This window comes from Pygoscelis adeliae, unplaced genomic scaffold (genome assembly GCF_000699105.1).
Source record: "Pygoscelis adeliae isolate BGI_AS28 unplaced genomic scaffold, ASM69910v1 Scaffold103, whole genome shotgun sequence".
In the NCBI taxonomy this organism is placed as follows: Eukaryota; Metazoa; Chordata; class Aves; order Sphenisciformes; family Spheniscidae; genus Pygoscelis; species Pygoscelis adeliae.
In genome coordinates this window covers 5,358,696-5,373,614 of record NW_008824723.1, presented here as the reverse complement: position 1 = coordinate 5,373,614, position 14,919 = coordinate 5,358,696, and the positions used below count along the sequence as shown (strand labels likewise).

General features: G+C 40.5%; 2 protein-coding genes across 2 annotated transcripts in view; one reads left to right on the top strand and one right to left on the bottom strand.

Moving 5' to 3' along the window:
• SLA (Src-like-adaptor) overlaps positions 1–10,248 on the top strand; it is a 22,109-nt gene extending 11,861 nt beyond the window's left edge. The window contains exons 4-8 of the mRNA XM_009323363.1: positions 3,232–3,318; positions 4,674–4,777; positions 6,009–6,140; positions 8,110–8,242; positions 9,215–10,248. Of these exons, the coding sequence (XP_009321638.1) occupies positions 3,232–3,318; positions 4,674–4,777; positions 6,009–6,140; positions 8,110–8,242; positions 9,215–9,434 (676 nt within the window). The 3' untranslated portion in view covers positions 9,435–10,248. The remainder of the gene's footprint in view (positions 1–3,231; positions 3,319–4,673; positions 4,778–6,008; positions 6,141–8,109; positions 8,243–9,214) is intronic.
• The window catches only part of TG (thyroglobulin), a 166,384-nt gene that overhangs the window by 51,296 nt on the left and 100,169 nt on the right, over positions 1–14,919 (bottom strand). The gene's annotated exons all lie outside the window — the stretch shown is intronic.

Below are 14,919 nucleotides of genomic sequence, written 5' to 3'. Positions count from 1 at the left end.
TTAAGGATTTGGGATTTCAGATTGTTCTTTGATCCTTGGATTCCTCTGACATGTTTTCTGAAGCTGGATTCAGACTCTATTCTAAAGTAGGACTCAAAACAGAATTCTGCTTTGAAAAATGATTTTAAGAAAGTATCCCCCCCATGTTAGTGGAAAACAGAGTAAGAGCAAAAATAGTTTGAATCATATAGAGAAAGAAAATTATTCTGAATTTCTCTATGTCAAATGTGTATCTCATTTTCTCTCTCATCCTTTTATCTAACAACTCCTTTATGATTATGTCTTAGAATTTCACCCTAGAGTTAAGGCAACACTAACAAAAATAAAATAAAAAAATAGCTTTTTTTCTTCTTAAATTTTTTGAGTCTGCATTTTCTTAGTGGGGGGAAAAAAAAGGTCAAAGATTTCCCAGCCGGTTCCACTCTGAAAATTTATGATCCCCAGAAGGAAGTAGGCTTAAAAGCACTAGTTCAGACTAACCTTAAGCACAGTGCAAATATTGCCACAAACACGAGTGAGCACACTTCTTGAAAAATGGAAGACAGCAGCCCTAATATTCTTTTATGCACAACTTGTATCGGCACACAGTCACCTTCTAGAAGTTACTCAGCCCCACAGCCACTGTTTGCACTGCTTAAACAGAAATTAAAGATTTCATTTTTGCAGCTGGTGGAGCAGATGGATTCAAGGGGAGACCAGACACATTCATAGCAGAAAAATCCTCTGAGGATTTCTAAATTCATACACAAAATTCTCTACCTGAAGAAGTCAGAGCGTCAAATGATTGGAGGGCAGAAGTACTCAAGGGAAGTAGGACAGATGGTAGGACAGAAGTACACAAGAGAAGTATCACAGATGATTGATGAATTCTCAGACTCTTCTCCAGGCCACCGTGACCTACAATGGCCTTTGTCAGCATCAAGATACGGGGCTACATGGACCTTCGGTCTGACCCAGAATGGCTGCAGTTATGTTCTGCTGACAAAGTGCTTTCCCTGCCTCCCTGAACCTAGAGGTCACAAGGCTCAGACAATACCACTAGATGAATTTTCTGCTGATGGAGACCTTCCCTAAACCAGGGGAATTCTTCTCTGGTAAATTCTAGCTGTTTAAACCTTGCTGCAGTTTGCGTAACATACACGACATGGTACAACAATTGCTTTAGCGTGGAAATTCCAGCTTAAAGCCTCACTCCCAGCTTTCATTCAGCTACGAGCCCTCACAACACCACATAACTACATATTCCCGTATCAATGGGAATTATATGTGTGGCATATCATACGCATGTGCTGCATAGTATGATCTACTGGACGAACACCTTCTAAAAGAACTAGGCTTCTGTAGCAGCAATTTTTATCACGTCTGCCTGCTGTACAGTGACCAAGAGCTTTTCCTAATAGTAAATAAGAGCCAAAGCAAGCCTTGATGGGAACGTTCCTCTTCCTGTTTTGAATCAGCTTGTTCACAGAAGACGAGACACTCCGATGCTCTATGCAAAGCATAGTGTCCTAATGAAGGACCTGTTCTTCCCTACTGGGGTATGTGCTGATGTTAATAGGAACCGTTTGCCTGCAGACTCTTGCTGCAGATAAGCTGTAGGTATAATCTTTTTCTCAAGTCATTCAAAGCAGCAAAATGCAGTGGAAGAGAAGAGAATGGCAGGCATGACCAGAGCACGAGCGATGAGGAGTCACCACGGAGAAGCCAGCATGAGCAGGCAGCACGTACTGCTTTTATAACGGCAGCTTTTCAGCCTTCTACCAAAGCAATTATGTGTAGTGGCAATCAGCCCCACCAATCCTGCCAGGAGCATGATACGTGGAACCCCATAGAAAATACAACTCCTCACAGATATTTGTGACTGCTCTGGGTTGGCAGGATTAGATAAGCACCACTGGCACAGTTTCTCACTCTCCGCACTTGTCAGGCACCTTTCATTACCAGACGAGCAACTGCATTTAGCTGCAGTAGTCAAACCAGATGTCCTCCAATGATCCCCCCCAAATCTACATAATTTCTGTGGCTCCTGCCCCAGGAGACATGTGCTGCTTTGGGACTTTTAATCATCATAGGGATTTTTCAGGGTCAGTAATATTACAGTTTGGAGGGAGGGAGATGCTGAGTCTCTCAGTTTTTTTGTTATTGCAATTCTTGGTTCTGTCTGGGAGAGTTGCGGGGGAAAAAACTAAAATAACCTAAACTTCTCATAGACAATTTCAAGTCAGCTGGAAACCCACAAACAACACTTGTGGGGCCCTGAAATTTCCAGCTCTGAGCAGCAAACACTTCCTTTTTTCCCCTCAACATACACATTCTGGACCATGGTCCCAGCAGCTATAACTCAGGAGGTTTAACATAAGTGTTTTCAACTCAGCTGTTTTGACATACACTGAGACTCTGGTCTGAAGTCCGGGCGTTATTTGGGAGCATTTATGTGAACCTCCACAAAACCAGCATTCAAACACAAGACACACTATTATTTGGATTCAAACTCTTAAAGGAAAAGGTGGAGAGAACCCATCAATCATCAGCGTCCTTGCGCTAATCACTAAAGCTCCGCAGCATCCCTGTGAAAATTCTTGTTACCCTGCTCTTCCTAAGGGATTCAAAAGCCAAAGCCAGCATTCAGTATCACAGCAAGAACCTAAGATATATCAGTGAAAAAACATATGTCTAGTCAACTAGTTTCAGCTATGAGGTCTTTTTTATTGGAGTCTGGTCAGCAACTCATTGAAGAAAAGTAAAAGAGCAAACCATGAACCAGGTTCTGTTAGACTGAAAACCTGTTCCCAGGCAGACAGGGTCCATTTGTTGAGTGTCTCCACCCTGATGTTACAGGAGTAACTACAGGGCTGTCCAGACACAGCATACTCAGCCATAAACTGAACGTCTTGGATACCAGTACAAGTCTCGCTGTGGGAAGGCAGAGCACAGCATGGCTTAACCACTGAGTATTTACCCTTCTTCTTTTAACTACAGAAGAATATTTTATTACTTACGTAACTTAAATGGAACAAATGTAGCTTATTTCTGCATCCAAATTTAATCCTGATGTAGGTTTAGAAATGGAACTACTGTAAATGAAACAAACTTGGGTCTCTTTCTGAATATGTAGATTCAGGAGCACAGACAGAAGGTTACAGGCTAATCTGTATGTCTTAACTAATTTCAAAAATGATGACAAGCTCTGAAAGTACATCTGAAAATATCCCTTCTCTTGCTTTCACACAGTGAAGGAGGCTGGTGGAGAGTCCATTCCCTTACAACAGGTCGAGAAAACTATATTCCAGGAAAATACGTAGCAAAGGTTTACCACGGGTAAGTAAATGCATTTCCTATAGCCTTTCAACACTATGTTTCTACATACACTGCCCTGATTAGTTATTAAGTGTCATAATCAAAACAATGACAACAGTGACTAGACAGACAGAAATTTTTTTTATTGACAGTCTAAAATAGTTCCTTTGAAATCTGAGAACATCAAATCCACATCTAAGTTTATTATATGAAAATGAATTTGTATTAAAGGGAAAATCCTAGTTTTAAATGCTGGAAAGGGTCAAAACCCCCTCAAATGTCATATAAGATATTTAAAAGACTTCTGTTGCATGGACTGATCTCTAATTTTAAAACATCAAAAAAGACACCCTATTTAGAAAGGATTTTTAATATTTACAAAGAGTAAAATTTAAGCTAGAGTTGCTCATGAAAAACAGACCAAAAAGAACAAATAGAAAGACTAATAAGTCATTCAAGAATGTAAACTCTCACACTGGAAGAGCTAAGGAAGGTTCAGAGGTTTCTTGTTGCCCTAGACACCACTCAGGAAAAAACATTAAAGCACACACTTAAAACTTTTCTGGCAAAAGTTTTAATACCTGTTTAATTTTAAGCATATGAACTGTGAACTTCACTGTGATTTATGCAAGTGCTTAAATTTGAATATGCTTTTATATCCTCCTGAAATAGAGATGCTTTCCCAAAGACAGGGCACAGATATGGTAATGAAAGCTGCTGTCTGAAGCTTCCCCAAGACCATTTTGCCAATAGCAGACTGGATCAAACACACAAGAACAACTTTAAAATAAAGTGCCAGTAACTCCTACACCAGCCAAGCAAGCTCAGTTACATGGTTAGACACTATCTGTGGCAAAATACAGCAGTGTATCAAGCTATGGTGAAAATCGGTAGGACTAATTCCACTTTCCCTTATCCACAAAGCCAATTAACTTAAATGGCTGGACTGTTCCCTAGCATAAGCAGAATAATTGTATTTTATTTACGATACAATAAAATACAATTTGGGGTTAACAGAAGTGGTTTAAATGAAAAAGAGGGATTTAACTAATGCCACAGATATGCCATCAATATACCACATGGATACGTCCCCAACAATTCAGATCAAGGCAGCTCGAAAAGTTTTTTCCTAATAAGTCCAAACCTTATTCACTCTTCTCTTAGTCTCACAAAAGTTAATGGAACTCAAAGACAGCAAGATTTTCTCCATAAATTTGGGAAATATGCCTGGACATAGTTGAGAGAATAACTACAGAAAGGCACAGTGTTATTTTTGCAGTCACTTTTCCTGGCTAATGCTGCCCTTTCACGGCCACACGCTGCTCTCTGTTTCACTGGTGTCCAAATTTCAGAATTTGTTTTTTCCTGCTTCACAGCTGGTTATTTGAAGGGCTGGGAAGAGAAAAAGCAGAGGAACTTCTACAGCTACCCAACACCAAGGTTGGCTCCTTCATGATCAGAGAGAGCGAAACTAGGAAAGGTGAGAAAATACAATTTTTTCCCTCTTGATCTCAGGCATTAACAGTTTTACGGCTTTTTAATTTACTCCCTGTCCTGCTTCATATGGATCAGTCTGAAACCAGAAAATGTATGTAATGGGAAGGCAAAGGCACCCAGTGCAGCATGCCACTCTTCACCAGTCACCTACGTTACAAAGCAGTACTGGAAACAGGGTTAGCAATGGCCATGGAAAGTTCCACAGGCATCAGCACAAACAAGACACAGTTGTTTAAACACTATTATTTACTTTGGTCACATGCAAAGCTTATTAGGCAGTGGGACCTTTCAAATGGAAGAAAAGTCACAGCTTTGCCTTGGTCCACAAAAAATTGCCTGAAGAAGCTATAAAATACACACCAAGCAGTGGAGGTGGCTGATAAGTGCATTTCCTATATAAACAGGTGGTTCTTTTATTTACTTTTAAAAAATGCCATACCTTCAATTTTGTTTTCTTTCATAGCAATTCTGTTGCTACATGGGAATTGTACTGTACGCACTTTATACTTTTATTCTCTTCCATGGGAACACATCTCCCATTGTGCAATGTCATATCCTCCCTTTTTCTGAAGCACCAGAACGCATTCTAATGTCACGCATGACACTACAGTTAGAAGGGAATAATAAATCATCTACTCTGACCTCTCGCATACCACAGGCCAATTAGTTTCATGATACCGATACTAAATTCAAAGAAATTTAGGATCAACATTCAGTCCTTACCAACTAAACGCTGCACAACAATTTTAAACAAAGAAACAGGAAAATCCAAGCTGTCATCTCCAGCCAGGACTGCATTATCAGGTACCAGCTACTGCATTATTGGGAGCTGACTAAAGCAGCATACCAGCACGTAAGTCTGGTCCCCCTCTTCAGAGGAAGGCAAACTACTTCTGTAAAGGCCTGTTTCCTTTACACCATTTTTAAAAATCCCATACTAGCAAAAATAAAGGAAAAACACACCAGAAATTTACATTCAATCAAAATTTCAGCCCCTGATGTTGGTCCCTTTATTCCCTTTGTTATACTTAAATATATATATATAAAGTATACTATATAAGTAGAAATTAGGATGGCCACTCAGTTTTTTTCAGATCTTTCTGGGACCTTTTGGATCATGGCACCACATCTGACAGGTACTCTGGCTGTGGTCACTGCTATCCATCCAGAATTAGGGCCCTACTTTGGGGTAATTAGTTCTCCTCTTTCTCCAGGGTTATATTCCTTGTCGGTGCGGCACAGGCAAGTGAAACATTACAGGATCTTCCGCCTTCCAAACAACTGGTATTACATCTCTCCACGGCAAACATTTCAGTGCCTTGAAGACCTTGTGAATCACTACTCAGGTAAAAAGAACTGCAGAATAAACATATTTTCCACTGGCAACTGTAAAACTATCAAGCAAAGTTCCAGAACAAGAAATTTTGCCTATGTCTGAGACTTGCAACTACTGCCACAGAACAAGTAATGGAAAAACTTTTGGTTTATGTCTTTTACTTTATTTTTGATCCTAAATACCCTTAACAGTACAACTGAAATCAACCCAAGAACTCAGCTAAATAAAGACAGATAGGCTCTGCCAGTATTGGTATATGATATTGTATGGCCATGTCAATAGAGCTGTCCCTAACGCTATTTGGTCCAAACACTAGTGTCTAGCACTTCCCTAGACAGCTTTCAAATACAATTTGGAGGTTAGCACAGGCCAGGGATGCCCAGCCCCTCTCAGAGCACAGCTAAAGTCAAAGTTTGGGTGTACAGAAATGTTGAGCTGTACAGATGCAAGTCATGGTTCTGGATCTCAGGGACAGAGTTCAACTCCTGGCTCACTTTGTTTACTGGCATGGACATGTCTGCCATTTATTTATTTACCATATAGACAGACAGATAGCATCAGGACATGCGAGATCAGCTTCTGCAATCACGTTTCTCTTAGGAACCACTACATCACGCAACCTTATCTGCAGCAGAAAATTCCCAGAAATGTTGTTAGTTTCTTCCCTATTACTGCTTCCCTATTCTGCTGATTTTATCAGCAGAAGTTATCTCAAGGGGCTCAAGCTGTTAGCTCAAATCTGTATTCAGTCTGCCTTTTTGCTAATATCAGTCCAGCAGATGACACCTGTTTCAATTATAGTTTTCCAGTTTTATGGCAATGTAACCTGTGTCAGAGAGATAACTTGACAAGCAGCACAATCAAGCGGTTGCAGTTACCATGCATTAAAATGAGAACATTTTAAAATGAGGAAGGAAGATTGCAATAAGTTAATTGCATAAAAATTACAAGAGAACAATAATTTCTGTGCTTTAATTAGTAATGGGTACTCTGTAATTTTAAAAGTACCTGCATATTTCATAGGTAAATGAAAAAGCGTGTTGGCCAAAGAGTACTCTGATAAACTGGGGGAAAAAGCCATATTGACATTCAAAACATACAAAAGAAACTTTCAAGTCCGGTGATATAAACAGAGGAGTGAGAATTTGGACAGGAATTTCTTTTTTTTTTTTCCTGTCTTTTTTTTCTTCCTTACATTTTAGTTAGCTGACACCTTTCTCCATTTAGAAAGAAGCAAATAATCGAAGCCTAAAATTCAGGCTGGGGCAGAACCCAAAACTTATAACAATTAACATTTTTACTTGAGTTATAGGTGTAAGAGGAGACATAGTGAGATTTAGCTCTCCTCCTTCCCCCACCATGAGATGATACACAATCTCACCCTGAAATAAGGCTCAGAGATGTAAAACACTAGCGTTCAGCCACGATGTTCTCTACTTGGGCAGCACAACATATGCGATGTTCCTAGGGGAGCAAGGAGAAGAGGACAGAGAGAAGAAACAGATGAAAGTAACATGTGAACCTTGATTCATTCCATAGTCATGTTCCACAGCAGAATAGGTGCACATACAATCCAATCATCTGAGTGGTTCCATCTTGCATCTATTTTATGCTCTGTTTGCATGGCTGAGACAATGGGAGGCCAAAGCAGAACTCACTGAGGACTCAGGAAACCTGGGTTTAAGTCCCTGCTGTGTCACAAACTTCCTTCTAGACTTTGGACAAGTCACTGTATCTTTCTGTGTCCCAGTTCCTCACTTGTACTGTGGGAAATATAACCCATGATAAATTAAAAGGCAAAGGTATGAGGAAAGGAAAAAGTTAAGCCTGTGTTACAGTGTCCTTGCTGAGAACACACAATTTAGTGACTACTACTACTGTGTCCAAAACTGTTTATCTGAGCATGCACCAGGGAAGGAAAACAGTGAAGATAACAGTGAGCAAAGATTAACTGCCTGCGTATTCATTTCCCTGTTCAGAAGTTGCTGATGGTCTCTGCTGTGTCCTTACAACACCTTGTCTTACCCAGTGCACTAACAACAACAGCGCAACGAATCAAGTTCCTCCTGTGGTGATGCGGAATAAAAACTTCAACTGGAGAAATATTCACAGGTACCACATACAACACAGGCTGCCAGAAACAACAAGGCTTTTTTTCCAGCCTTGTATACACTTGTACTTATAACACAGAAGAAACAGCCATTTGCTTCTCCTGAGACCAGTTTTAAAGATTAGACAATCTTCAAAGCTGTTGACAGCAGCTTAACCCATGAAAACTGGATGTCCAGCTCTCTAACTGATAATCTTGGTCTAACTTTGAAGGAAAGTATAGTTAACATTAAATCATTTCTCCTGTGCAGCTAAGAGTCAGGCCACATATGCAGTCCCTTTGGGACTCAGGAGTCCTTTCCACCAAGGGGGCAGGAGTAAGAGCCAGGCCATAAAGCCTAGCCAGATCCACTACCAACGGCACACTAATGTGCAATGGCTTACAGGTGAGCCCTGGTAGTCAGAAATGGCTTCCCCTTGTTCACATGGTGGCCATCCATGAAGCAGCACAGGTGCAATGAACACATTATCCCAGCATGAATCTTTCCTGTTGTGTCTCTCTCAATACACAGCCCAACTCAAGGCTCATGAGATTTCTAATATCATGACTGCAACTAGAGAAAGTAGGTCAGGTTTCAGAAGCTGGTGAAACAACCACCTTCAGAAACAAAAGCACCTCTTGTTTTTGAAGTGTAAATTTCCCTCCACTACCCTTCCTTCACAAAGCATATTCTTTTGCTTACAGATGCAAGAAAATTTTGTGCAGTATCAAGGCCATTTTTCCTACAGATTAAGAAGAAAGAGAGAAAGTATATAGATGTTATTTCCTTTTCAGATGCTGAAAAATATTTAGATACTACTGTTGTACTGATTATTTTGGAAAATCACTAAGTGACAGAAATGTTTGGTCATTTATGAGACAGGAAATTTTTTATACAACAAAATTAACATAGTTTGGTTTAACAGCCTTTAATATTATACTAATAGGCTCAGTTCAAGTAGCTGAAATGGTAACAAAATTTTGTTCTTTTAAAGGCTGGAGGTGACTGAAGATACTGAAAGCACCCTGGCAGCAATGGATGATTCTTGTCTCAGCTATGGCCTGAGGGAAAGTATCGCTTCCTACCTCTCCTTAACAGGGGATGACAATGCTTCTTTTGCAAGTGCCAGAAAGAAGAAAGCCCAATCTCTTATATACACGGGGAGCAAACGTAAGAGTACCCTTCACTTGCCACCTACATACTATGAAGACTAAATGTAAGACAAGCAGGGGAAAAAAAAAAAACTGACAGACAAAAAACCCCAACTTCTAACAACTGTTAGAAGAGAAACCCAGAGCATTCTGTGGTCCTGCAGTCCTTCGACAGCTGAGAGATATGATGATTAAATGCTGGCAATGCTTCTGCATTTCCTCTTCTGAATGTTAACCAGAGAGCTTCTTAAAGGTGCTATCTCAGCCACGGCATATGCTGGGAACGTCCCCAGTGCACCTGAAATTAGAACCTGTTCACAAGCAGGATAAACTGAAATAGACTCTAAGTCAAGAGCCAAGTGAGGCAGATGACTCTTCAGCAAGGGTGATGCCCACCATTGTACAAAGGTGGGGGGAAGGACTAACTACAGCTCAAGAACTTAAATTAAGTCTTACTCTGGTATTCTCCACAAAGCCGAAAACCATCTTTACAGAACCTACCTACATTTAGAAAAGGAGTCTTTTTCTTCTCCATATAGTATCATTCATTGTCATTGACAGTGGGTCAGAAAGTCATCAATAACCCCAAGAAAGTATCTGACATCTGGCATCCAAGAAACACCTGATTATATTGACTCCATACTTCTGTCATTTTTACCTTTCAGGGGAAAAAATTAAAATAATTGACTTTCCAAATGGCACATAATTCAACTGCTGGTAATGGCCTGCAGTGTTACAAAGTGGTCACAAAATTAAGAACTAGCTTAACTCACTGAGAAAAGCAATTCCTGCTTAGCCCTGAGCTGGGAGTACAGGCATATCCAAAAGCATAACACAGCTGCTCATAGTCTAGCAGATATACAACAGAGAACAAAGGGGTTTTTAAATAAAAAGTAAAATGTGGTAATAGCATGCCTAACTGCAAAGGTAGGCTTGCAAAGGTGTGACGTTTTATGTGTAGAGGACCAGATTTTAACCTCATCTCCTGAAGGCACCCCCATATTTATATATAATATTTATATTAATAGCAGCTTTTTAAATAATTAAACTCAGAAAGCAAATCAGCAACAGTGGATGTTAAAAAGTTTTCTGAATTTCTTGTCTGAAGAGCATTATGTCAAATAGTAATGACACATTTCATCAAACTGCTTAAAGATTTGTAACTGGGTTATCTGAAATTTCACGAATCAGAGAATTTTTCTATATATGTGTACCCTTTGCTAAATGATAAAGGAGCAGCTAGTATGGTCCTTTGAACCTGACTTGTGATTGCTTTCTAAATCAAGTAATCACTCACATCTGGGGGTGTAAAATGCTGCAATCTATGTTCTCAAGCTGAGATCTTTTCAATCTAATATTGTCATAACTTTTTGCACAGATTTGAGTGATGAAGGTTTGGAGAGATAGGGAATTGGGTTTATATATATATGTGCGTGTGTGTATATATATATTTCCTCTGTAAATACCTCTTAGCACAAATCTGTGTGCTCTTTAGATCTTGTAACAGATTATTTGCACTAGCAAGAGAGATTCAGAGATCAAAATAGTTCACAGCCTATTTAAACATATTTCAGAACTTAAAGGATGAATGTAATTTGGCTGGTAAACATTGAACATCACAAAGCAAAACAAACTCTAGGCGTTTGTATAATCTCATTACTGTTACTGATCATTAATATGTTGTGGTGACTGCATTTTATCCAGTGAAATGTATATAGGGAGCATTACAGATTTCTAAGTCATGACTTGTATTTATTCATTAAAATAATATCCAGTAATTACTTTGTATTGCTTTTAGGAAAACCTAGCGTGCAACTAGTACAAACACCCAGGCTTGCAATGACACTGCCAGAAGGTATCTCTCACAGAACGCGACAAAAGAATCCAAGAGCCCATGTAGCTGGGCAGCACTTGGAACATGCTCTGTAGCAAGGGGATAAGACATGTTCTGATGACGACAGGTTCACACAATCACAGACCGGTTCAGGTTGGAAGGGACCTCTGGAGGTCACCTGGTGCAACCCCCCTGCTCAAGCAGGGCCACCTAGAGCTGGTTGCCCAGGACCATGTCCAGACGGCTTTTTGAGTATCTCCAGGGATGGAGACTCTACAACTTCCCTGGGCAACCTGCGCCAGCGCTCGGTCACCCTCACAGTAAAGATGTGAGAAGGCGACAAAAACTTATGAATTGTGCCATAAGGGATGGCTGGATTTTACAGATGGTTATGGGGAAATTCTGTGAGGTCTGGCCATTTCTCACAATAACTGAAAGACTGTACTGGGGACCTTTTGTGAAGCACGATCTTGTGAGGGCCAACAGCACCAAGGTGATTCTATAAAAATCTGAGATTACCTAAGAAACAATATCAGAAATACCAAATTTGGGTAGGGATGTAGCAAAACTGGGACCCGTGGAGAAAAAGTAATCAGAGGTGGTTGGTTTGTTTAAAAGGGAATGAGGCTGGTAAAGGGAAAAAAAAGGAGATGGAAAAAAGGGGAAGAAAGGGGATCTAAAGGGTAGGTAATCATAGGATCAAGGATATTTAGAGTCCATGTCAGGCAGCCCGGCACCTGATTGCGGTAGTTTTCAGCAGGGCAATAAATCTGCTCTTTCCAGCATTGGCTGACCTGCTTCCACAGGCAGGAGGGACCTGGTGTCTTCCCTTGCATTGGGTGGAGGAAGCCTGGGAGCTCTCCTCTTGACACCCACCAAGGAATGCCTGGAGGGGACACCTAACGTATCTGCTCTCCACAGCTTCCTGCAAGAGATGGAGGCAATCCGTACCATTGATCCACTCTTCTACATCAAAATCGCACTGATAAATAAATAAATTAATCAAAAGATGAAGTCAAACACCATGTTAATGCTCTTAAATGATTTAAAACAAGACCATAATCACTGAGACTACTTTTCTCTAATCAGACTACTGAAAGATGAAATAAGTTATAAAAAGTCCCCATGACAGCTTTGCATTGATTTTGTACAATCTTTTTTCAGATCTGTTCCAAACAAAATCTGTTATAGGGCAGACATAGGAAATTCAGAAGCATTTTGCTATTTCAGTCACATTTTTTTTAGGGAAAGTTTCATACATCACATGTCTCTGCATGCTAAGAAACACTATCATTTTTTAATGCATGACAAAGATCCAAACAAGGAGTGCAAAACTAAGTTTTGCAGAAAAGCTGTATTGCTTCATGGGATTTTCCCTCAGGAAAGCTATATCTGGTATATATTCTCAGTTTCATGATTCTTAGTCTGTGTGCACCTCCTTTTTTTACAGTAAAATTAAAAGTACGCAACGATTTTGGTGTCTTAGAACAAAACCAAGATGCATCCCTTTACAGGAGTTCTAGGTGAGAAATCTGAGTAAACCAACAGTTGCATTCTGTATCACTTCATTACCAAAAAAAAAAAAAAAAAAGATAAAGTGTATTTTTAAGCCACTGCAATTACTGCTTGCTTTTTATTTTATCAGTGTATTTCACAAGAAAACAAAATCCACCATGACACTGTAAGGATAAATACTTAACATTACTTTGAAATAAGTGGAGATCCTGCTTTTGCCAAGACAGTGGTCTGCACAGTCCCAGGAAGAAAATTGTTGTTACAAAGACTAGAGTAGTGGGAAGAATTGATGCACCTGCCTACTCATTGCACTTGCCACTGTTTTCCATTATTCGATGTCCTGCTGCAGGAGAAAGAAGGAGTTCAAACTTTATTTTATAAAAGAAAAGATATAATGTGGAAATACACTCCAGAAATAATGATAAGCAAAGAGGTCCTTGCATTTCCCTTTCACCAGTTCCTCAACTGGTAAACTGCACTGTATCCTGTTACAGCTTTCACAGGGCCCCATCCTGAGCCATGTTAGTAAAGGGTTTGTGACTTCAGAGAAAGAGTAGGATGAAACTGTATGCTGAGAGAAAAGGACTCTGGGTCCACTAGCAAATTAACTGCTATGCCAAGAGCTGAGTAAAAATCTAGGAACTGTGTGAGGAATTATCTGAGAATGACACAAAAAAGCAACTATTGAACAGCAGTTTTCAACAACTTCCCTTGCCTTCCCCTCTAGAGTGATGCAATTAAAATAATCTTATTGAGACATGGGAATGCAAAAGGCAAGTTATGTTTCCTGGAGCAAGGGCACACTGAAGAAAAATCAAGTAGTGAATAGAGATGTCATTATTTTCAAGGCAATATTTTATTTAATTGGGCCCTAGGCTTCCTGGACCAAGAATTCTCTTCCTCCGCCCAGTGTTCCAAGTCAACATTGCTAGCAGAGGGATCATTTTGTCCAAGTACCATTTCTGCTGGATATATAAACCTCCACTGAAGATTAAGGCTCACGGATGAAAAGCTGGACATGAGCCAGCAATGTGCGCTTGCAGCCCAGAAGGCCAAGCGTATCCTGGGCTGCATCAAAAGCAGCGTGGCCAGCAGGTCGAGGGAGGGGATTCTGCCCCTCTACTCTGCTCTGGGGAGACCCCACCTGGAGTACTGCATCCAGCTCTGGAGCCCTCAGCACAAAAAGACAGGAGCCTGTTGGGTCCAGAGGAGGGTCACAAAAATGATCAGGGGGAAGGAACACCTCTGCTATGAGGACAGGCTGAGAGAGTTGGGGTTGTTCAGCCTATGGAAGAGAAGGCTTCGGGGAGACCTTATTGCAGCCTTTCAATACTTAAAGGGGGCTTATAAGAAAGATGGCGGCAAACTTTTTAGCAGGGCCTGTTGTGACAGGACAAGGGGGAATGGTTTTAAACTAAAGGGGGGGGAGATTGAGACTAGATATAAGGAAGACATTTTCTACACTGAGGGTGATGAAACACCTGAACAGGTTTCCCAGAGAGGCTGTAAATGCCCCATCCCTGGAAACCTTCAAGGTCAGGTTGGAGGGGGCTCTGAGCAACCTGAGCTAGGTGAAGATGTCCCTGCCCACGGCAGGGGGGTTGGACTAGATGACCTTTAGAGGTCCCTTCCAACCCAAACTATTCTATGATTCTATGATTCCAAGCACATTACTCACATCTGAGGCTGTAAAGATCAATGGTAGTATTGACGCTGACAAAGTTGATCTCAAAGCCCTGAGATTCGACACGGGAAGGGCTGTAAAAATACGGATCACTTGGGGTGACTGTGAAAATGGTCCAAGCTGACAGCAAACAAGCGTGTGGGTAAACAATTTTTACTCTCTCTCTGAAACTTGCATTTTGTTTTAAATGAAATCTGTCATGAGATCAGATAAAAAGATTGGATACTTCAAACATGCGGATGTTTGGCTCATAAGTTTTAGAGTCGAAAAACTGCTGATCAACAACCGTATTTATGGAATGGAAACTAACCTGTTGTACCTATAAGTTATGAAACAAGACTATTTATATAATACACAGAAAACCACAGTGACGAAAACCAGATTCTTACTATGACTAAATCAATCACCAAAGTGCACATCTTGTACATCCTTGTGAAGCACCCAGCTCCTGGAGATAGCAGTCACAGGTGAGATGAAAAATAACTATAGCAATAACAGCCCTATTAGTGCTGCCA